Source organism: Lolium perenne, chromosome 1, assembly GCF_019359855.2.
Source record: "Lolium perenne isolate Kyuss_39 chromosome 1, Kyuss_2.0, whole genome shotgun sequence".
NCBI lineage: Eukaryota > Viridiplantae > Streptophyta > Magnoliopsida > Poales > Poaceae > Lolium > Lolium perenne.
The window spans coordinates 261,692,117-261,715,942 of NC_067244.2; the positions used below are offsets into that span (position 1 = coordinate 261,692,117).

Consider the following 23,826-nt stretch of genomic DNA (forward strand, 5'->3'; position numbering starts at 1 on the left):
CATAATATCTTGATTACAAGAAAGAAAATACTGTCAAGCCTTGCTTTTGTTGGGCTAGTGAAAGCATGCACTATTTTGACAGTAACGCATTAGAAAAAGCAGACGATGACATACACTCACTCATACGACATGCGAGGTTGGACCCTGAGATTGACTAAGCCATCATCGTTGCCACCTATCTTTTACTCACCAAACTCTGCCCTGAACCGGCTCTCGAGCTCATTCTCATCATTTCCTGGTAAGAGAAAAGTGTTGTTCTTGGATCAGCGAACGTGCAGGCCTTTGTGGCCACCTATCTTTTAGTACGACCACGAAGTTTCGCCATCAACCGGCTCTCAAGCTCCTGAGAGGTCATCTTGTATAGTTTGACAAGGTCAGGAGTATCCAAATGTCCCACCCCATACAGTATCCCGGTGTACCCCTCCATCTTCTCCTCGAAAGTCGGCTCCTTCATCAGCGCGAGGAAGCTACGGAGGAGCGCGGCCGGCCCGGCGGCTCTGGCGGCTGCCAGCGGGGGCTCCTCCCCCGCCAACGTCCGCCACTCGGCGAGAAAACGGAGGTCGTAGAGCTGTGGAAAGAAGGACCGGGCGTTCCACACGAAGTCCTTGCGGAGGGACATGTCACGGACGACTTGGGGGTGGTAGAAGCAGTTCATCAGGTGGTAGACGTCCTCGGCGCCGTCGCAGGTCACCCACGTGACGGCGGTGTTCTGGACGGCCCTGCAGCGCCTCAGAGCCTTCCCGATGTGGTCGCGGTGGACGCGGCGGCGGGCGGGACGCTCCACGCCCAGCTCGAGCAGCAGGCGGTCGTCGGCGGGGAGCGGCGCCCCTACGTGGAACCGCCAGACGCGGCCCAGGGCGACGCGACCGTCCCGGTCGAGGAGTGCCAGGACGAGCCGGTAGAAGCGCACGGCTCGGCTCCTGTCGTGCATCATGCCGCACTGGTCGTCCAGGTTGCGCTGCGTCTGCACGACATGGTAGGCGCCGTCCGAGAACGAGAGTTTGAGGCGGCCGTTGTGGCGGAGAGGGCGGCTGGGGAGGTCTTCATACGTGGCCACGACCGCGATGGGGAAGTCGGCGAAGAGGCCCGAGATGCGTGCCAGCTCCTCCTCCTCGTTGTCGTCCCAGACGTCGACCACACGCGCCTGCTCGCCGGCGGCATGCGCCGGCGGTGGCATGTCGCGCGATCGGTGCCCTTGCGCGCTGCTACGTACCCGATCGATCAATGCTTCTTTTTCTCCAAGCTAGGGCAGCTCGGTGAATACTTTGCGGCGTTGATGATGGGAGAGGAGCGAGAGACTTGGCGGCCAGATCTTAAACAAACCGGGTGGGCAGAGCCTCCAGCTGATTGTGGATCGGAAACCTGCAATTCTGTGTTCTGGTGGGACACGGAGAGAACGCACGTTCGTTTTTCTTTTTTCTGTAGAGGATCGATCCGGAAAAGAAGGAACCCCGATCGGTACCGGATGTGTATATCGCTCCGAAAGGGAACAATCGAGATCGGTGTGCTACAAAATGAAAAAAAAAAATCGCCAAAAGTCATCGAGATTGGCCGACTCGCAGGTAGTACATTGGACAGTCGATGGCCTGGCGGGCACGCGGAGAAGAGGTCCAGCTGCGACACGGAGAACCGCGGCAGTAACCACCCAGGGCGCGTGTAGGTTGCATGCAATTCCTGAATCTACGCCAGTGAAAGCATCTCTAACACATACCCGAAAAAATACAAACCGAAAAGCGCGAGTTCAGTTCACCGAAAACGCAAGATCTAACGAAATTTGCTCTGGCCACTGGTGGAAAAAGGGACTTTGGTCGCGGTTGGCAACTGCCATTAGTCGCGGTTGCGCAACCGCGACCAAAGTAGCGCGACTAAAGCCCCCCCCCCCCCCACCCCTTTAGTCGCGGTTCCTTACGAACCGCGACTAAAGGCCCGTCCACGTGGGCCGCAGGCGAGCGCCAGGGCGGAGGACCTTTAGTCGCGGATCTTCTGGCCAACCGCGACTAAAGGCCTCGCAGGTTTAGGGTGTAGCCCCCCCTCCCCCTAAATCTGGTTTCTTTTTAATTTGTATTGTTTTATTTCTTTTGGGTTTTAATTTTGAAGGAGTTTCACATATTCTACGGTACTACATACATGCATATGAATGTACAATTTCAAACAAATTTGAAATTAGAACCAAAAAGAATTCAAGAGGAATATACAATATATATTCAATATCGGATGACCATATACAATATATATTCAATATCGGATGACCATATACAATTTTGAACAAGTTTCCATCCATAATTTAGTGCATATAAAGTTCTACGTCATCGTAATGGTGTTCTCCTCTAGGATCGATGACTTCCCTCGCCAACCATCCAGCTAGTTCCTCTTGAAGTGGTCGGAAGCGAGCTTCTGGACTAAGCGTCTTCCGGAGGTTATTCCTCAGGATGTTGTTCTCACAGGTCTGGTCCCGCTCATTGCAGTCTATCCTCATCCTCTCACAAACATAGTATCCACATAGATTGGCCCCCGGTGGCTGAATATCCCGATCGTCCGCACTGCCATTTTAAAATGTAGCTCTTTTTTGAATTCACCGACCTTGGTATCTACGAACCGTCTCCAAACCCTACGAGGCAAAGAAAATTAAATGAACAAGAGAGTTATTAATTAGTTACTTGATATTAGGAAATGATGAACGAAATAGGCCGATCGATATAGAGCGCAAATGAATGAAAATAATTACTTTTGCATCATTTTTCTCATGTCGGCCCAAAGCGCCGGATCCATATTCAGAGAGTCGTGGACGAGAACCGAGGAGGTCTGAACTTGAATTACCATAAGAATCCAAAGTGGAACCTGCGGACACGATACATGCACGATCATGCATAACTCATCGATTAGCCACATACCATGCATGGAGTAAACAAAAGAGAATGTGCTCAAGACAGAAACACTCACCCAAAATGGTAAGGAAATAGAATATCACTTTTGAGTTTCTGTTTTCTAATAAACCGCCACAGGTCATCCTCCACGTCGGCGGGGTGGTGTTCTAACACATATGAATTAACGATTTGTGGGTCAATGAACCCAACATCATGGATGTTCCTTATTCGCATTTCCCGCTTCTTCATTCTGCATAATAGCGTACACAACAAGATAGTTAGGACAATATATATATATATATATATATATATATATATATATATATATATATATATATATATATAGTGCAGGCAATGAACGAGATGGGGTAGAAATTAATAAATCACTTACAGAACGTAGCAACTGATGATAGATTTGTCGAGGTTGCGCAGATTGAACAGCTGGAACAATTCACTCAGATGAATTTGTACATAGTAATGTTTGAAGTGATGCTCATATCTAACTTCCGCATAGATATAGTCTTTGGCGTTTTTATGTTTTATGTAACCCTTGTACCAATTTAGCAGACCTTTCATTTGTCGAGGTAGATCCTCTTCCTGCGCAGGCTCGACGAGAGGGCCATTCTTCACATATGTAAATACTACGTCCTTCATTGGCGCCTCATCAAGGCCTAACAGTGCACGAAGAGTGATACCTAAGTCGGCCGCTTGTTCTCTGGCACTCGTTACAGTCAATCCATGTGCTGCCGCAGCTGCTATGATATCGGGGGCATCCGGACCGGCGGCTTGCACTATGAGCGGGGCGATCGATTGTTTACTTTGTTCCCCGAGCTGGGCAACTTCTTTCCCCCTTTCTAAATTTTTCTCGGCCTCCTCCAAGGCTTTCTTCTCCGCCAACTCTTGGTTCCTCTTGAACGCGAGTGCTTGCCTACGAAGTTCACGTAAATAGTCGTCAGGCAGATTCTTCGCGGCTTGGGACGGTGTGTTCAAAAATGACGTAGCCCAGCTCTTTTCCTTGTCAGAAAATACTTGCTTGGGCTCGGGCTCTCTTTTCTTCTTGCAGTCCGCCTTCCATTTCTCATATTCAGCAGCCGCGCGTGCGTCGACTTCCTCGGCACTACGTTCCCAAGGCCTTGTGGGGAGAGGCTTCGATGATGGCTGCGGTATCTTTGTGGTTCTAGGTACATAAGGGTCCGGGTTAATAACCCAGGACTGCTTCTGCTTCTTCGCCGGAGGTGGATTGGGGGGCGGTGTCTGATTACCCGCCGGACGAGGACTGGGGGGCGGCGTCTGCTTACCCGCCGGAGGTGAATTGGGGGGCGGCGTCGGCTGACGTGAAGGAGGTGTAGGTGAAGCACCACCACCACCACCACCGCCACCGCCACCGTCACCGCCACCGCCACCGCCACCGCCACCACCACCACCGTAGGGGGGTGGACTTGTTGGCGCCTCGCCTGGAAACTTGATAAATTTCTTCTGCCATAGAATGAACTGGCGCTTGACATCTCCAAGTCTTTTCACCCCTTCAGGTGTAGCAATGTCAATGTCCAGGTCCTCAAACCCTTGGACTATCTCCTCCACCGTGACACGAGCATAGCCATCTGGAATGGGGATGTTGTGGTGGAGTGCTCCAGGTGGTAAAGCACTGCCGATGGCTACCTTCATGGACATGTTCCCGATAGGATAATACAGATGACATGCTTTCATCTCCTTTATATCGTCCACGGGGTAGCGAGGAGGCTCCGGTGCAGTAATTTCGACCACCGAGAGGCTCCGGTGCAGTAATTTCGATCGTCGGTGCACCAGCCGGTGAGGCCTCCGTGGAAGCCACGCTGCTTCTTCTCCGCTGCTGGCTTCCGAGATCCATTGGATGATCTTCATGCTGCGCCCGAGCTGCATCTCTTTCGGCGACTAGTACACTCACGGTTTTCTTCATCACATCCATTTCCGTTACCAACTTCGCCACAACATCTGCATCCCGATCCATCTTTCTCTTACGGCTTCTGTAACCGTACGGGTCATCGTTCTGGGGGAACCCTACTTTCCACGGAATGGGCCCCATGCCTCGTACACGTCCTCCGTGTTCAGGATTCCCGAGGGCTTTTGTCAGGGCGTCGTTCTCTCTGTTGAACTTGATCCTCCCCTCTTGAGCATCCCTCATTGCCTCAATAAGCTTTTGGGTGGGTGTAATTATTTTGCCCTGATAAACACACTCCCCTGTCTCCGGGTTCAGCGATCCCCCATGCCCGTACCACCAGCTTTTGGCCCTTGGGTACCATCCCTCCGTACCTGGACGGATTCCTCGCGCCCTCAGCTCGTTCTCCATCTTCTCCCACTTAGGCTGCCAAAAGCGATACCCTCCTGGCCCCATAATATGATTGTACTCCTTCTTGGCCGCATTCTCCTTATTTTTTTTCGATATTTCAAGGAACTGCTCCAATTTCTTTTGCTTCACAAATTCTGGCCAATCATGTTGCAGTTTCTCATATTGTCCTTTGAAATCCGGAGTCTTGCCCTGCTTGACAAAGTCATGGGCTAGATTTTGCTTGTATTTCCGGAATGCGTTGGCCATCTTAGAAAGAGCGAACTGTTTTACTAGCTTGCACCTCTCCTTGTTTTCCTGAATCTTGTTACCCGCCTCATCGTATTTGCGGTATTCCGGAGGTAGAACGAAATGTTCCATAAGCTTGTTGAAGCAATCTTTTTTTGTTCTCTTATCAACAAAAGTGAAACCAAGACGTGCCTTCTTTGGCTCATTCCACTCCTGGACGGTGATCGAGACGTTGTCTCTAACAACGGCTCCGCATTGGCTGATAAACTTGGTGGCGTTCTTGCTGGGCTCCAGCGGCCTGCCGGTTTCTTCATCGACAACCTCGATGGTGCATGTTTCGTTTGGTTTCATCGTCTTGGTTGCGCCACGCTTTGACGACGTACTCGATTTTTTCGACGATCCGGCCGAGGGCTAAAATAAGAAAGAGAGTCACGCGCGTTAGTACACACACATTTATTCAAATCAGTTAGTTTGTATCACCAGACGCTCAATATGTATATATATACCTCGGCGCCGGAGGTGGTTGCTACTTCCAATTGAAGATCGTCGTTTATCGACGTTTCTTCGGCATCATCTTGCTGACGGCGCCCTTCATCTTCACCCTCAAGGTTCAGATAAGAAGAGATATCATCTTCTTCTTCTCCGGTCGGCACATATAGAATATCGCCTTTTATGATGCCGAACATATGGTCTTCAGCGTCCGGATCATAGTTGTCCAGAATCGGGTCAGCTCTATCGTCCGCCATATGTCGATCGAAAACATGTAGTCAAAACAAATTAATTGTGTATATGCATTATCACATCTCTTCTACATATAAACAGAGAGGGCGACGAGCGGGAGGCGAGAGGGGGGACGCGTGTTATATGCGGACGATCGACCTCGCAATGACCGCGTGACCGAGAGACCGGTGGCGGTGGCGAACCGGTGGCGAAAGGGCGCGGCGGTGGCGGTGCCGACGACACATAACCCTCGCCGCCCCCTCTCGATCCCAAAAAAAACACCGCGCGTATACGGAGGGGGCGACGAGCGCTGCCGGCCCCCTCCGTATACGCGCGGTGGTAGCTGGTCACCGCGGAAGCGCGTTCCCATGCCGAGGTGGGCGCCGTCGGTGGGGAAGGAGGACGTACGGGGAAGAAAAGTCGACGAGCACGGTATTTTTCATAAATTTGACTTAGTTAAAATTTAGTTCTTTTTTGAGACAAAAATTTTAAGTCAATTTTAAGTTTTTTTTAAGTCAAATTTTAGTTTTTTTTATACAATTTTTTTTAAGTCAAATTTCTAGTTCTTTTTGAGACAAAATTTTAAGTCTCAATTATTTGTTTTTTTAAGTCAAATTGTAGTTCTTCTTTTACACAAACTTTAAACTCAAATTTTACACTATTTTTAAGTTGCAATATACTTAAAACTATTTTTCATTTAAAGTTACAATATTTTTAAGTTGAATAAAAATTTGAAGTTACAAATTACTTAAAACTATTTTTCATTTAAGTTACAATTTGTAAGTTACAAATTTTGAAGTTTTAATTTTTAAGTACTTTTTTTGTTAAGTATTTTTTTGTTAAGTACTTAGTTACAAATTAAAAAAAAAACAAAAAAAAACAAAAAAAGTGGGACGGCTAGGCGCCCCTGGCCCTTTCTCTCTCTCCTCACTCGTTCTCATCTCCGTTCTCTGCAGGACACACGGCCGGCGGCGCGGCGAGGGCGCGCGGTAGCGGCGGCGCGGCAGCCGGCGGCGGCGATCCGAGACGGCGGCGCGCGCGAGAGTCCTTACGCTCGCCGTCGTCGTCGGGCGGCGGCGATCTGTGGCAGCGGCGGCGGGCGCGCACCGCCCGACGGCCACGCGCGCGGCGACGACGAGGAGCGCGCGGCGACGACGAGGAGCGCGCGGTGGTTGGCGGCGCGGCGCGGCGCGGCGCGGCAGCGGCGTGGCGAGAGAGAAGATCGGCGAGCGGCGACACGGCGGGCGACGGTCGGGCAGCCTGGCGGCGCGGCGACAGAGAAGATCGAGCGCGCGGCGGGCAGACGGAGCGGGCGAGGAAGAAGAAGTGTTGCGCCCGCGGGGCGGCGCGGGGATGTAACAGGAGGCGATTTAGTCGCGGTTGGTGTGGCCAACCGCGACTAAAGGGTGGTTCTTAGTCGCGGTTGGCCACACCAACCGCGACTAAATCCCTTTTTTCGCCCGTTTTTGCGGTTCCCGCGGAAATGAGCTTTAGTCGCGGTTGGCCAGGCCAACCGCGACTAAAGGCCTATTTCGAAATTTTTCCTATTTGTAATGTTATAAATACAAAATAATATATCAACAAATTTAGAAAAATAAAACTAATTCATTTCTAAATGTGAAAAATATAAATAATATATCAACAAATTTAGAAAAATAAAACTAATTCATTTCTAAATGTGAAAAATACAAAATAATATATCAACAAATTTAGAAAAATAAAACTAATTCATTTCTAAATGTGAAAAATACAAATAATATATCAAAAAAATTAGAAAAATAAAACTAATTCATTTAAAAATCTTAAAAATACAAATAATATATCAAAAAATTCAGAAAAATAAAACTAATTCATTTCTAAATGTGAAAAATACAAATAATATATCAAAAAATTCAGAAAAATAAAACTAATTCATTTAAAAATCTTAAAAATACAAATAATATATCAAAAAATTCAGAAAAATAAAACTAATTCATTTATTAGATGATATATCAAAAAAAATAAAAATAAAGCTTACCCAGATTAGATGACCAGCTAGCTCTGGATTCCTCTTCTTCCCGCCATTTCTTCACTGTCTTCCCTCCTCTTTCTTCCCGCCTCTTTCTTCCCGCCAATTTCTTCCCGCCTCTTTCTTCCCGCCTCTTTCTTCCCGCCTCTTTCTTCCCGCCACTTTCTTCCCGCCTCTTGTCTTCCCGCTCCCATTTCTCCCGCCATTTCTCACTACATATATGTTGCCCGGCTTGGCCAGCATTATCACATCTCTACAATCTCTCATCACTCTCTCATGGCTTCCACCGCACCCACTCTAACCTACCAGCAGGTGGAGGAGCTTTGCGCCTCGAACTACCCTTGCCCACCGGGCTACCGCGTCCCTGCCGGCTGGAGCCTAAGCGCCGGCGGCGTGCCAGTCCCTCCCGTCCCTCAGGGTACTGCGCGCCGGGCGGCCATCACGAACCACTACTACCTCGACCTCACGCCGGAGGAGCGGATGAATCCCCGCTGGTATCCCGATAACCAGCATACTTGGGACGCCTTCTTCATCAATCGGCGTGAGAGGGCGCTCGCCAGGTATGAGGAGGACGGTCTGCCTCCTGGAAACTTCCACGAGGCCGGCCGTCGGCTATGGTGGTACGGCCGGACTCTGCAGAGCGTCATGGACTACATCACGGCCGGCGATATCCCCCGCCTGCGCTACCCTCAGTTCGAGCCACGAGCGCCGCCCGACGACAGCGACGGCAGCGGCAGCGACAGCCGGCAACTTAGAAGGCGACGACTACCGGTACAACGGCGGCGGCTATGAAGACTACGAGTATGCATATTATACGCCTAGGCAGGAGTATGACTAAATCACTCCAAATTTCATGTATGCAGGTGAGTATGACTTAGTCACTCCAAATTTCTGCACGCAGGAGTATGACTTAGTCACTCCAAATTTCATGTATGCAGGAGTATGACTTAGTCACTCCAAATTTCTGTATGCGGGAGTATGGTGAATCACTCCAAATTTCATGTATCATCGGTGCTATCTCGAGTCAATTGAATCATTCGAAAATGGACACCAAACACATCACGGGTAATATAATTCACATGATTCATTCAACAAAGTTTGGTACAATAAATTATTACACATCATTTCTTCCCTTGTGTCCCTGCTTGCTTACGATTGTGCCGTATCCATGGAGCATCCTCATCATTTAACTTAATGCTTGGGTCGGTGTTCACTTTGAAGGGCGGAATTTCAGCAAACATATTATAATCTTCTGACATGTCTGTCTTGTCCTCCACTCCCACGATGTTTCTTTTCCCTGAAAGAACAATGTGGCGCTTTGGATCATCGCATGATGTACTGATCGTTTTCTTATCTTTCCGTTTCCTCGGTTTGCTACTCATGTCCTTCACATAGAAAACCTGAGCGACATCTTTCGCTAGGACGAATGGTTCGTCAAGGTAACCAAGATTGTTGAAATCCACCATTGTCATTCCGTATTGCTGGTCCACCTTTACCCCACCTCCTGTTAGCTTGAACCATTTGCACCGGAACAAAGGGACCCTAAAGGAGGGTCCATAGTCAAGTTCCCATATCTCCTCTATGTAACCATAATATGTGACCTTTTGCCCATTCTCGGTTCTTTGCATCAAAGCGGACACCACTGTTTTGGTTGGTGATCTTTTTATCTTGGGCGATCGTGTAAAATGTATTCCCATTTATCTCGTACCCTTGGAAAGTCGTTATAGTCGAAGATGGTGTCTTGGCCAACATGTACAGCTGATCTACAACATGATCGTCACTCATTAAATGTTTTCTCAACCAACTGCCGAAAGTCTCCATGTGGGCCTTCCTAATCCAGGATTCGGGCTTCCCGGGGGTTGTCCGAGCGCAAAATATTCTTGTGTTTCTCAAAGTACGGAGCCACCAAGCTGGAATTGGTCGAACCGTGTGGTGTGCTTCATTAGAGAATGGCCATCCATACATATCGTTGATTTCCTTCCGATCGTGCCTTTTCCACTTAGTCTCCCTCGTGCCGCGATTGAGGAAGACCAATCGGCTTAAGGTCGGGAACAAAGTCAACACAAAACTCAATTACCTCCTCATTTCCATAGCCCTTGGCGATGCTTCCTTCGGCCTAGCACGGTTACGAACATATTTCTTTAATATTCCCATGAACCTCTCGACGGGGAACATATTGTGTAGAAATACAGGACCGAGAATGGAAATCTCATCGACTAGGTGAACCAGGAGGTGCGTCATAATATTGAAGAAGGATGGCGGGAACACCAACTCGAAACCGACAAGACATTGGATCACATCGTTCAGAATCGTGGTAGAACTTCGGATTGATTACCTTCTCGAGAGATTGCATTGAGGAATGCACATAGCTTCACAATGGCTACTCGAACATTTTCCGGCAGGAGCCCCTCAAAGCAATCGGAAGCAATTGCGTCATAATCACGTGGCGGTCGTGGAGACTTCAGGTTTTGGAACTTTTCTCCGCCATGTTTATTATTCCCTTTATATTGGACGAGAATCCGACGGGACCTTCATCTTTGCTGGGCATTCAAAAAAGATGACCTTCTCTTCTTTGGTCGAGCGTAGCTGGCACGACCTTGAAACCGTTCCGGATGCCGGTCATCGGGGTCTTTCAAACTTTGCTGGTCCTACCGTGCTTCCTTTGTATCATTTGACTTCCCATACACGCCCAAGAAGCTTAGGATGTTCACGCAAATATTCTTCGTAACGTGCATCACGTCGATTGCAGAGCGGACTTCTAGGACTTTCCAATATTCTAGCTCCCAGAATATAGATTTCTTCTTCCACATGGCTACGTGCCCGTCGGCTCCTTCGGAACCGATTGTCCGCCAGACCCTTTCCAAAGATGACTTTCAAATCCTTGACCATATCAAATACCTCAGCACCAGTGTGTTCCGCAGGCTTCGGCCGGTGATCTGCCTTGCCGTTGTAATGCTTGCCTTTCTTTCTTACTGGATGACCTTTCGGAAGAAATCGACGATGCCCAAGGTACACGTTCTTCTTACAATTTGGCAAATGTACACTTTCAGTCTCATGTAAGCAGTGCGTGCATGCATTGTATCCCTTATTTGACAGTCCCGAAAGGTTACTAAGAGCAGGCCAATCGTTGATGGTTACGAAAAGCAACGCTCGTAGGTCAAATTCCTCTTCTTTGTGCTCATCCCACACACGGACACCAGGTCTGCCCCACAGCTGTAAAAGTTCATCAACTAATGGCCTTAGGTACACATCGATGTCGTTGCCGGGTTGCTTCGGACCTTGGATGAGCACTGGCATCATAATGAACTTCCGCTTCATGCACAACCAAGGAGGAAGGTTGTAGATGCATAGAGTCACGGGCCAGGTACTATGGCTGGAGCTCTGCTCGCCAAAAGGATTCATGCCATCCGTACTTAGACCAAATCTTATGTTCCTTGCATCAGCTGCAAAATCTTTGAACTCTCTGTCGATCTTTCTCCATTACGTTCCATCTGCGGGGTGTCTCAACTCCCCGTCCGACTTACGATCCTCTTTGTGCCATCGCAACAACTTGGCATGCTCTTTGTTCCTGAACAGACGTTTCAACCGTGGTATTATAGGAGCATACCACATCACCTTGGCGGGAACCCTCTTCCTGGGTTTCTGGCCCTCAACATCGTCACCAGGGTCATCGCCTCTGATCTTATAACGCAATGCAGTGCATACCGGGCATTCATTCAAATTCTCGTATTCACCGCGGTAGAGGATGCAGTCGTTGATCATGCATGCATGTATCTTCAGAACCTCTAAACCTAGAGGGCATACAACCTTCTTTGCTTCGTACGTAGTGGCGGGCAACTCGTTATTCTTTGGAAACATATTCTTCAACATTTTCAGCAAGTTTTCAAATGCCGAGTCAGCTACACCTGCCTGTGCCTTCCATTTCAGCAAATCCAGTGTGCAGCCCAGCTTTTTCAGACCATCATCGCATCCGGGGTACAGCGCCTTCCTGTGATCCTCTAACATGCGATCCAAATTCTCCCTCTCTTTTTCAGTTTCGCAGCGTCTCCGTGCATCAGCAATGGTCCGACCAAGATCATCAACGGGGTCATCACGTGCCTCTTCTTCACCTTCCCCCTCACCTTCCCCTTCACCTTCAGCATCCTCCATGAAAGTATCACCGAAATGAGCAAGATAGCTTTCATCGATGAAATCATCCCCTTCTTCATCTTCTTCCATTATAACCCCTCTTTCTCCATGCTTGGTCCAACAATTATAGCTTGGCATGAAACCGTGCCGAAGCAGGTGCATGTGAACATCTCTTGAGGAAGAGTAACCCTTCTGATTCTTACAGTTAACACATGAACAGATAACAAAACCCCCCTGCTTGTTCGCATTAGCCACTACGAGGAAATCTTTCAAACCCGTACTGAACTCGCCGGAGAGTCGGTTACCGTACATCCATTGTCGATTCATCTGCATTATTATAATATAAAATATATAATTAACCATCATGCATTTGTTAAACTAACTAGCTACAAACAATATAAATTAAACAATGAACTACACACACATGCATATTTTATCAACGACACATCAAAGGTTCAAGTTGCTAACCGCGATCGAGGAGGAAAAAATAAATGAGAAAGCTCAAGTGTGGCTCCAACACTTCATATCATGTTTGTTTCATGCTCTTGGGGCATTTCATCAAACACCTTATGTGCATAAGAGGAACCAAAAGCAAACCTAACACCCACTTGTGAAGTTTGTGAAGAGAATGGCTCCAAATGGCTAAGTGTTGGCTGCTGGATGGGTATATATAGGGGGGGGGGGGCTTTAGTCCTGGTTGGCCTGGCCAACCGCGACTAAAGGCCTTCGGGCACCTTTAGTCGCGGTTGGCCTGGCCAACCGCGACTAAAACCCCCCACGTGCACCGGCTGGCCACCGAGCGCCCTGGGCCCAGGCCTTTGGTCGCGGTTCGCCTCCCGAACCGCGACTAAAGGTCCCATTAGTCGCGGTTCCTACAGCTTCGCGACTTATGGGGCTCACCGGAAGCTTGTTTTTCTACTAGTGGGCGCAGATTAGAACCCGTAAAAATGAAACTGAAAACTGGAATTCGAATTGGCGCGGGTAAATTTTGGAGATGATCATAGTTCATAGATGAAATTGATAGTACATAGTGCGGGGAATTCAAATTACTACTAGCGATGTTCATTGTTTGTCACCGGCAACCTAATAACCTAGGTAAATTAGCAAAATGCGGCCTAGCTATGGTGCGCGCGGCGGTGCCGGTGCTGGCGAAGATCGTCGGATGGCGTCAGCCTTCACACCTCATCCTTGTCAAGCTCGACTATTTCGAGCTTGACCTTGCGGACGCGGGCCTTCCGGCGGGCCGCCTCGTACTCCCGTACCTAGCGGACGGCGTTGGCTTCTTCCCGGCGGAAGCGGGCCCTCGCCTCCGCCTCGCTGATGGCGAACGTCTGTGCCATCACCGCCTCCTCCTCGTCGCTGTCGTGGACGTAGTCCCCGTCGGAGAAGGTTGGAGAGCGCGCGGGGACGAGCTCGTCCTCCTCGAAGCTCGCCGCCGCGGGCAGCCGCGGTGTGCGGCTCGACTGCCCGGAGGAGGAGCTCTCGGCCTTGTTGCCGTAGCGGGCGAGCTTCCCTGGGGGCGTGAGCCCCCAGTTGGTCCACCGGCGAGTGCTCCGCTTGCGCGCGCCCTCGCTGCGGTTCCACTTCCGTCGCTCCGCCTCGCTGCGGAAGACTGGCGGACGCGGCGGCGAATCGCCGCCGCCCAATCCCGCGGCTCGGCTACCTGCACCTCCACGGGAGGCCATCGCGCGGTGGCGGCGGTCAAATAAGTGGCTAGGTGCGGGTGGATTGCTCGTTGGCGCGGGGCACTGGCGGCGGCGGAGGGAGAGGAGACGGCGGAGGGGAGTAGGGTTTGCGAACCGAACTCCCCTCCGCGATCCCTTTTAATAGGGGTCGTGCGGGGGATTTCTCGGGCCCCCGAACTTTCGATTCGGGCCGAACCAAGTTTACGGGCTCTGATCTGCGCGTATTTCAGCCCGAACCCGTAAATCCGCCTGAAAAGTTCGGTTCCAGCGGGATTTACGGGCTCTGATAGAGATGCTCTGAGATGGCACTGACATCTCGTTTTTTTTTTGCGAAACACAATACAATCAAAGACGCTCGTACATACGGCACACACTCACCCCTATTAACGTACACACGCATACCCTATCCCTGTGAGCATCTCCAAGAGACTGCATTGAAGAACTGATTTGGCGGGTCTTGAGATTGATGAAGTCACCATATGTGTCTCGCTGTTGACGGAAACGTCGCCTCCCACTAAAGAATATTCCGTCTTTATGAGACACTAAAGTGTCAAATCTGGAATTTGAACTCTGGTGGGCTGGGGTGCCATTTCCCTCTTAACCATCCAATCATAAGTTGGTTCTCACTGCCATCTCGTTCCAGACGAGTTTCGGTACATAAAATGCACTTTATTTGATAGGCTGGGTTGCATTATTGTCGGTAACGGCGCCGGTCTTCCTATTTCTCACATTGGTTCTGCTAATTTTCCTTCTACTTCTAAACCACTGTCTCTTAATAATGTCCATGTATCTCCCCAGCTTATTCAGAATTTAGTCACTATTAAAACTCTTTCTCGTGACAACTCCGTGACTGTTGAATTTGACGCTTTTGGTTTTTTCTGTTAAGGACGCCCGCACCCGGATGGTCCTCCATCGATGTGAGAGCCCCGACGATTTGTATCCGGTGATGTCGTCTTCCACCCCCGGCGCCGCGCCTCGTGCTCTCTCCGCAGACGTTGATCTTTGGCATGCTCGTCTTGGACATCCTAGTGCCAACACGCTTCACCAAATAATGAGGGGTTTTTTGCTTTTATCTACTAAATAGTCTTCACATAGTTGCGAAGTGTGTCGTCTTGGTAACACGTTCGTCTTCCTTTTACTCAGTCTTCCACCGTTGCGTCTTTTCCTTTTGAGTTAATTCATAGTGATGTATGGGCCTCTCCAATCCCGAGTAATTCTGGTCTTCTTTATTACCTTGTTATTCTTGATGATTTTTCTCATTTTGTGTGGACGTTTCCCCTCCGTAAAAAGTCCGATGTCGCCACCACTCTCACAACCTTATACGCCTATCCACCCAGTTCGGTCGCCCCATCCACGCCCTACAAACTGACAACGGAAAAGAGTTTGACAATGTCTCCGTCCACACCCTACTCTCCTCTCACGGCACTATTTTCCGTCTAACTTGTCCATACACGTCCCAACAAAACGGCCGCGCCGAGCGTATCCTCCGCACCCTCAACGACTACGTCCGCACACTCCTACTTCACAGCCATGTTCCCCCCACATTTTGGCATGGCGCCTTAGCCACCGCCACCCTCCTTGTCAACCTTCGTCCGTGTCGTGCCCGCTGGAACTATGCACCTCATCACCTCCGTTACGGTTCCCCTCCATCCTATGACGGTCTTCGGATTTTTGGTTGTCGTTGTTATCCTAGTATCTCCGCCACCACTTCTCATAAACTCACCCCTCGTTCTGTTTCGTATGTTTTCCTCGGTTACCCGGCTAGCACCAAAGGCTACCGCTGTTATGATCCGGTTTCTTACCGCGTCATCACCTCCCGGCACATGTACTTTGATGAGAATTGCTTTCCTTTTGCACAGAGACACGTGGTCGCCACTCCTCCTTTGACTACTGATGGTCCCCGGCGTCGAACCCATGCAGGTCCGCCGGCTGCAGTGCCCTCGAGCTCGGACTCGGGCACTGCCTCGTCGTTCTCCACCGCGCCCTTGAGCTCTGGCTCGGGCGCTGCCTCGCCACCCTCTGGGTCACCCTCGAGCCATGTCTCGGGTGACCACACGCCGACACCCGCGCCGACGCCCGCCTCGACGCCGCCTGCGTCGCCCTCGAGCCTCAGCTCGGGCGTTGCGCCGTCTTCGCCAGGCGACGCCCCTTCGCCGGGTTCATCCGCCTCGACGCCGCTTGTGTCACCTTCGAGCCTCAGCTCGGGTGCCGCGCCGTCTTCGCCGGGCTCCGCCTCACCTCCGGGTCCGCCTCCTCCACCGCCGGCCACGGGGCCCCTCACGCGCGCCCGTGCAGGGATTCGCGTCCCGAGCAAGCGGTACCCTCGGACGAGTACGTCTGCACCGCGTCGACTTCCGCGCCTTCACCATCAACGCCATCGCCCCTGCCCCCCTCTGCCCGGGCTGCTCTCCACGACCCGCAGTGGCTTGCGGTCATGCAAGATGAGTTCGACGCCCTGCAGCGGAACCAGACATGGACGCTTGTTCCCCGACCCCCTCATGCCAACATCATCACCGGGAAGTGGGTCTTTGATACGTCTCCGACGTATCGATAATTTCTTATGTTCCATGCCACATTATTGATGATATCTACATGTTTTATGCATACTTTATGTCATATTTATGCATTTTCCGGCACTAACCTATTAACGAGATGCCGAAGAGCCAGTTGTTGTTTTCTGCTGTTTTTGGTTTCAGAAATCCTAGTAAGGAAATATTCTTGGAATTGGACGAAATCAACGCCCAGGGGCCTATTTTCACACGAAGCTTCCAGAAGACTGAAGGAGTCACGAAGTGGGGCCACGGGGCGCCGACACACTAAGGCGGCGCGGCCCAAGCCCTGGCCGCGCCGGCCTAGCGTGTGGGGCCCTCGTGTGGCCCCCTGACCTATCTCCTCCGCCTACTTAAAGCATTCGTCGCGAAACCCCCAGTACTGAGAGCCACGATACGGGAAACCTTCCAGAGACGCCGCCGCCGCCAATCCCATCTCGGGGGATTCAGGAGATCGCCTCCGGCAGCCTGCCGGAGAGGGGAATCATCTCCCGGAGGACTCTTCACCGCCATGGTCGCCTCCGGAGTGATGAGTGAGTAGTTCACCCCTGGACTATGGGTCCATAGCAGTAGCTAGATGGTCGTCTTCTCCTAATTGTGCTTCATTGCCGGGTCTTGTGAGCTGCCTAACATGATCAAGATCATCTATCTGTAATGTTATATGTTGTGTTTGTTGGGATCCGATGGATAGAGAATACGATGCTATGTTGATTATCAATCTATTATCTATGTGTTGTTTATGATCTTGCATGCTCTCCGTTATTAGTAGAGGCTCTGGCCAAGTTTTTGCTAGTAACTCCAAGAGGGAGTATTTATGCTCGATAGTGGGTTCATGCCTCCATTAAATCTGGGACAGTGACAGAAAGTTCTAAGGTTGTGGATGTGCTGTTGCCACTAGGGATAAAACATCGATGCTATGTCCGAGGATGTAGTTATTGATTACATTACGCACCATACTTAATGCAATTGTCTGTTGTTTGCAACTTAATACTGGAAGGGGTTCGGATGATAACCTGAAGGTGGACTTTTTAGGCATAGATGCATGCTGGATAGCGGTCTATGTACTTTGTCGTAATGCCCAATTAAATCTCACAATACTCATCATATCATGTATGTGCATGGTCATGCCCTCTTTATTTGTCAATTGCCCAACTGTAATTTGTTCACCCAACATGCTTATTCTTATGGGAGAGACACCTCTAGTGAACTGTGGACCCCGGTCCATTCTTTTACATTGAATACAATCCCATCGCAATACTTGTTCTACTGTTTTCTGCAAACAATCATCATCCACACTATACATCTAATCCTTTGTTACAGCAAGCCGGTGAGATTGACAACCTCACTGTCACGTTGGGGCAAAGTAATTTGGTTGTGTTGTGCAGGTTCCACGTTTGCGCCGGAATCCCTGGTGTTGCGCCGCACTACACTCCGCCGCCATCAACCTTCAACGTGCTTCTTGGCTCCTACTGGTTCGATAAACCTTGGTTTCTTACTGAGGGAAAACTTGCCACTGTACGCATCACACCTTCCTCTTGGGGTTCCCAACGGACGCGTGATGTACGCGTATCAAGCTCTTTTTCTGGCGCCGTTGCCGGGGAGATCAAGACACGCTGCAAGGGGAGTCTCCACCTCCAATCTCTTTACTTTGTTTTTGTCTTGCTTTATTTTATTTAGTACTTTTTTTGCTGCACTATATCAAAACACAAAAAAATTAGTTGCTAGTTTTACTTTATTTACTGTCTTGTTTGCAATCTCCATATTAAAAACACAAAAAAATTAGTTACTTGCATTTACCTTATCTAGTTTGCTTTATTTACTGTTGCTAAAATGGGTACTCCTGAAAATACTAAGTTGTGTGACTTCACAATTACAAATAATAATGATTTCTTATGCACACCTATTGCTCCACCTGCTACCACAGCAGAATTCTTTGAAATTAAACCTGCTTTACTGAATCTTGTTATGAGAGAGCAATTTTCTGGTGTTAGTTCTGATGATGCTGCTGTCCATCTTAATAATTTTGTTGAATTATGTGAAATGCAAAAGTATAAGGATGTAGATGGTGACATTATAAAATTAAAATTGTTTCCTTTCTCATTAAGAGGAAGAGCTAAAGATTGGTTGCTATCTCTGCCTAAGAATAGTATTGATTCATGGACTAAATGCAAGGATGCTTTTATTGGTAGATATTATCCTCCTGCTAAAATTATATCTTTGAGAAGTAGCATAATGAATTTTAAACAATTGGATAATGAGCATGTTGCACAAGCTTGGGAAAGAATGAAATCTTTGGTTAAAAATTGCCCAACCCATGGACTGACTACTTGGATGATCATCCAAACCTTTTAAGCAGGACTGATTTTTTCTTCGCGGAACCTATTGGATTCAGCTGCTGGAGGTACCTTTATGTCCATCACTCTTGGCGATGCAACAAAGCTTCTTGATAATATGATGATTAATTACTCTGAATGGCACACGGAAAGAGCTCCACAAGGTAAGAAGGTAAATTATGTCGAAGAAACCTCTTCCTTGAGTGATAAGATTGATGCTATTATGTCTATGCTTTTGAATGGTAGGACTAATGTTGATCCTAATAATGTTCCGTTAGCTTCATTGGTTGCTCAAGAAGAACATGTTGATGTGAACTACATTAAAAATAATAATTTCAACAACAACGCTTACCGGAACAATTCTAGTAACAACTATAGGCCATATCCTTATAATAATGGCAACGGCTATGGTAATTCTTATGGGAATTCTTATAACAATAATAGGAATACACCCCCTGGACTTGAAGCCATGCTTAAAGAATTTATTAGTACACAAACTGCTTTTAACAAATCTGTTGAAGAAAAGCTTGGGAAAATTGATATACTTGCTTCTAAAGTCGATAGTCTTGCTGCTGATGTTGATCTTTTGAAATCGAAAGTTATACCTAATGAAAATCATAATAATAAAATTGTTACTACAGCAAATGCCATCCAAGTTAGAATTAATGAGAATATAAGATTGATGGCCGAATTGCGTGCTAGGTGGGAGAAAGAAGAAAATGCTAAAGAAGATAATATAGCTAAAGTTTGGACTATTACCACCACTAGTAATGCTAATGCTCCACATGTTGCTGCACCTCCTACTATTAATGGTAAAATAATTGGTGTTGGCAATTTTTCCACTTCTAATGCAAAGCGCTAAAAACTGCCTGAAACTGCTAAAACTGCTGAAACTGCCTGTGATAAAACTGCTGAATTTTTTTTCCAACATTGGGGACAATGATCCCATTGCTTTAGATTATAATGGTTTGGACTTTGATGATTGCCACATCTCTGAAGTTATAAAGTTCTTACAAAAACTTGCTAAGAGTCGTAACGCTAGTGCTATAAATTTGGCTTTCACAAAACATATTACAAATGCTCTCGTAAAAGCTAGAGAAGAGAAATTAAATCGCGAAGCTTCTATTCCTAGGAAGTTAGAGGATGGTTGGGAGCCCATAATTAAGATGAAGGTCAATTACTTTGATTGTAATGCCTTATGTGATCTTTGTGCAAGTATTTCCGTTATGCCTAAGAAAATCTATAACATGCTTGACTTGCCACCATTGAAAAATTGTTATTTGGATGTTAATCTTGCTGATAATTCTACAAAGAAACCTTTGGGGAGAGTTGATAATGTTCGCATTACCGTTAATAATAACCTTGTCCCCGCTGATTTTGTTGTCTTGGATATTGAATGCAATGCATCTTGTCCCATTATATTGGGAAGACCTTAACTTCGAACTGTTGGTGCTATCATTGATATGAAGGAAGGTAATATTAAATATCAATTTCCTCTCAAGAAAGGTATGGAACACTTCCCTAGAAAGAGAATAAAGTTACCTTTTGATTCTATCATTAGAACAAATTATGATGTTGATGCTTCGTCTCTTGATAATACTTGATATACACTTTCTGCGCCTAGCTGAAAGGCGTTAAAGAAAAGCGCTTGTGGGAGACAACCCATGTTTTTACTACTGCACCTTTAATTTATATTTGAGTCTTGGAAATTGTTACTACTGTAGCAACCTCTCCTTATCTTAGTTTTATTACATTATTGTGCCAAGTAAAGTCGTTGATAGTAAGGTTCATACTAGATTTGGATTACTGCGCAGAAACAGATTTCTTTGCTGTCACGAATCTGGGCCTAGTTCTCTGTAGGTAACTTAGAAAATTATGCCAATTTACGTGAGTGATCCTCAGATATGTACGAAACTTTCATTAAATTTGAGCATTTTTATTTGAGCAATTCTGGTGCCTCAATAAAATTCGTCTTTACGAACTGTTCTGTTTTGACAGATTCTGCCTTTTATTTCGCATTGCCTGTTTTGCTATGCTTGATGGATTTTTCTATTCTATTAACTTTCAGTAGCTTTGAGCAATGTCCAGAAGTGTTAAGAATTATTATGTCACCTCTGAACATGTAAATTTTAATTGTGCACTAACTCTCTAATGAGTTGTTTTGAGTTTGGTGTGGAGGAAGTTTTCAAGGATCAAGAGAGGGAGATGATACAACATGATCAAGGAGAGTGAAAGCTCTAAGCTTGGGGATGCCCCGGAGGTTCACCCCTGCATATTTCAAGAAGACTCAAGCGTCTAAGCTTGGGGATGCCCAAGGCATCCCCTTCTTCATCGACAACATTATCAGGTTCCTCTAGTGAAACTATATTTTTATTCCATCACATCTTATGTACTTTGCTTGGAGCGTCGGTTTGTTTTTGTTTTTGTTTTTGTTTTTTGAATAAAATGGATCCTAGCATTCATTGTGTGGGAGAGATACACGCTCCGATGTTGCATATGGACAAATATGTACTTAGGCTTTACTCATAGTATTCATGGCGAAGGTTGAATCTTCTTCGTTAAATTGTTATATGGTTGGAAACAGGAAATGCTACATGTAATAATTAGTAAAATGTCTTGGATAATGTGATACTTGGCAATTTTTGTGCTCATTTTTAAGCTCTTGCATCATATACTTTGCACCTATTAATGAAGAAATACATAGAGCTTGCTAAAATTTGGTTTGCATAATTGGTCTCTCTAAAGTCTAGATAATTTCTAGTAAAGAGTTTGAACAACAAGGAAGACGGTGTAGAGTCTTATAATGTCTACAATATGTCTTTTATGTGAGTTTTGCTGCACCGCTTCATACTTGTGTTTGTTTCAAATAGCCTTGCTAGCCTAAGCCTTGTATCGAGAGGGAATACTTCTCATGCATCCAAAATCCTTGAGCCAACCACTATGCCATTTGTGTCCACCATACCTACCTACTACATGGTATTTCTCCGCCATTCCAAAGTAAATTTCTTGAGTGCTACCTTTAAATTTCTATCCTCTACCTTTGCAATATATAGCTCATGGGACAAATAGCCTAAAAACTATTGTGGTATCGAATATGTACTTATGCACTTTATCTCTTATTAAGTTGCTTGTTGTGCGATAACCATGTTCCTGGGGACGCCATCAACTACTCATTGTTGAATATTATGTGAGTTGCTATGCATGTCCGTCTTGTCTGAAGTAAGGGAGATTTACCACTAGAATGGTTAGAGCATGCATACTGTTAGAGAAGAACATTGGACCACTAACTAAAGCCATGATCCATGGTGGAAGTTTCAGTTTTGGACAAACATCCTCAATCTCATATGAGAAAATTAATAATTGTTGAATGCTTAAGCATTAATGAGGAGTCCATTATCTGTTGTCCATGTTGTCGCGGTATGGATGTCTAAGTTGAGAATAATCAAAAGCGAGAAATCCAATGCGAGCTTTCTCCTTAGACCTTTGTACAGGCGGCATAGAGGTACCCCTTTGTGACACTTGGTTAAAACATATGCACTGCGGTGATAATCCAGGTAATCCGAGCTAATTAGGACAAGGTGCGGGCACTATTAGTATACTATGCATGAGGCTTGCAACTTGTAGGATATAATTTACATAATACATATGCTTTATTACTACCGTTGACAAAATTGTTTCTTGTTTTCAAAATCAAAGCTCTAGCACAAATATAGCAATCAATGCTTCCCTCTGCGAAGGGCCTTTCTTCTACTTTTATGTTGAGTCAGTTCACCTATTTCTCTCCATCTCAAGAAGCAAACACTTGTGTGAACTGTGCATTGATTCCTAACATACTTGCATATTGCACTTGTTATATTACTTTACATTGACAATATCCATGAGATATACATGTTACAAGTTGAAAGCAACCGCTGAAACTTAATCTTCCTTTGTGTTGCTTCAATGCCTTTACTTTGAATTATTGCTTTATGAGTTAACTCTGATGCAAGACTTATTGATGCTTGTCTTGAAGTACTATTCATGAAAATTCTTTGCTATATGATTCATTGGTTTACTCATGTCATTCACCATTGTTTTGATCGCTGCATTCATTACATATGCTTACAATAGTATGATCAAGGTTATGATGGCATGTCACTCCAGAAATTATCTTTGTTATCGTTTACCTACTCGGGACGAGTGATACGTCTCCGACGTATCGATAATTTCTTATGTTCCATGCCACATTATTGATGTTATCTACATGTTTTATGCACATTTTATGTCATATTCGTGCATTTTCTGGAACTAACCTATTAACAAGATGCCGAAGTGCCAGTTGCTGTTTTCTGCTGTTTTTGGTTTCAGAAATCCTAGTAAGGAAATATTCTCGGAATTGGACGAAATCAAAGCCCAGGGGCCTATTTTCTCACGAAGCTTCCAGAAGTCCGAAGGAGAGACGAAGAGGGGCCACGGAGGGGCCACACTATAGGGCGGCGCGGCCCCCCCCCTTGGCCACGCGGCCCTGTGGTGTGGGGCCCCCGTGCCGCCTCTTGACCTGCCCTTCCGCCTATATAAAGTCTCCGTGACGAAAACCCCAGTACCGAGAACCACGATACGGAAAACCTTCCAGAGACGCCGCCGCCGCCGATCCCATCTCGGGGGATCCAGGAGATCGCCTCCGGCACCCTGCCGGAGAGGGGAATCATCTCCCGGAGGACTCTACGCCGCCATGGTCGCCTCCGGTGTGATGTGTGAGTAGTCTACCCCTGGACTATGGGTCCATAGCAGTAGCTAGATGGTTGTCTTCTCCCCATTGTGCTATCATTGTCGGATCTTGTGAGCTGCCTAACATGATCAAGATCATCTATCTGTAATTCTATATGTTGCGTTTGTTGGGATCCGATGAATAGAGAATACTTGTTATGTTGATTATCAAAGTTATATCTATGTGTTGTTTATGATCTTGCATGCTCTCCGTTACTAGTAGATGCTCTGGCCAAGTAGAT

General features: G+C 47.2%; 1 protein-coding gene across 1 annotated transcript; it reads right to left on the reverse strand.

Moving 5' to 3' along the window:
- Positions 1-292: 292 nt before the first annotated feature.
- On the reverse strand, positions 293-1,177 carry LOC127340150 (uncharacterized). Its single transcript, XM_051365929.1, has one exon. It carries the CDS (start codon positions 1,175-1,177, stop codon positions 293-295), a length of 885 nt encoding a protein of 294 aa, XP_051221889.1.
- Positions 1,178-23,826: the final 22,649 nt, after the last annotated feature.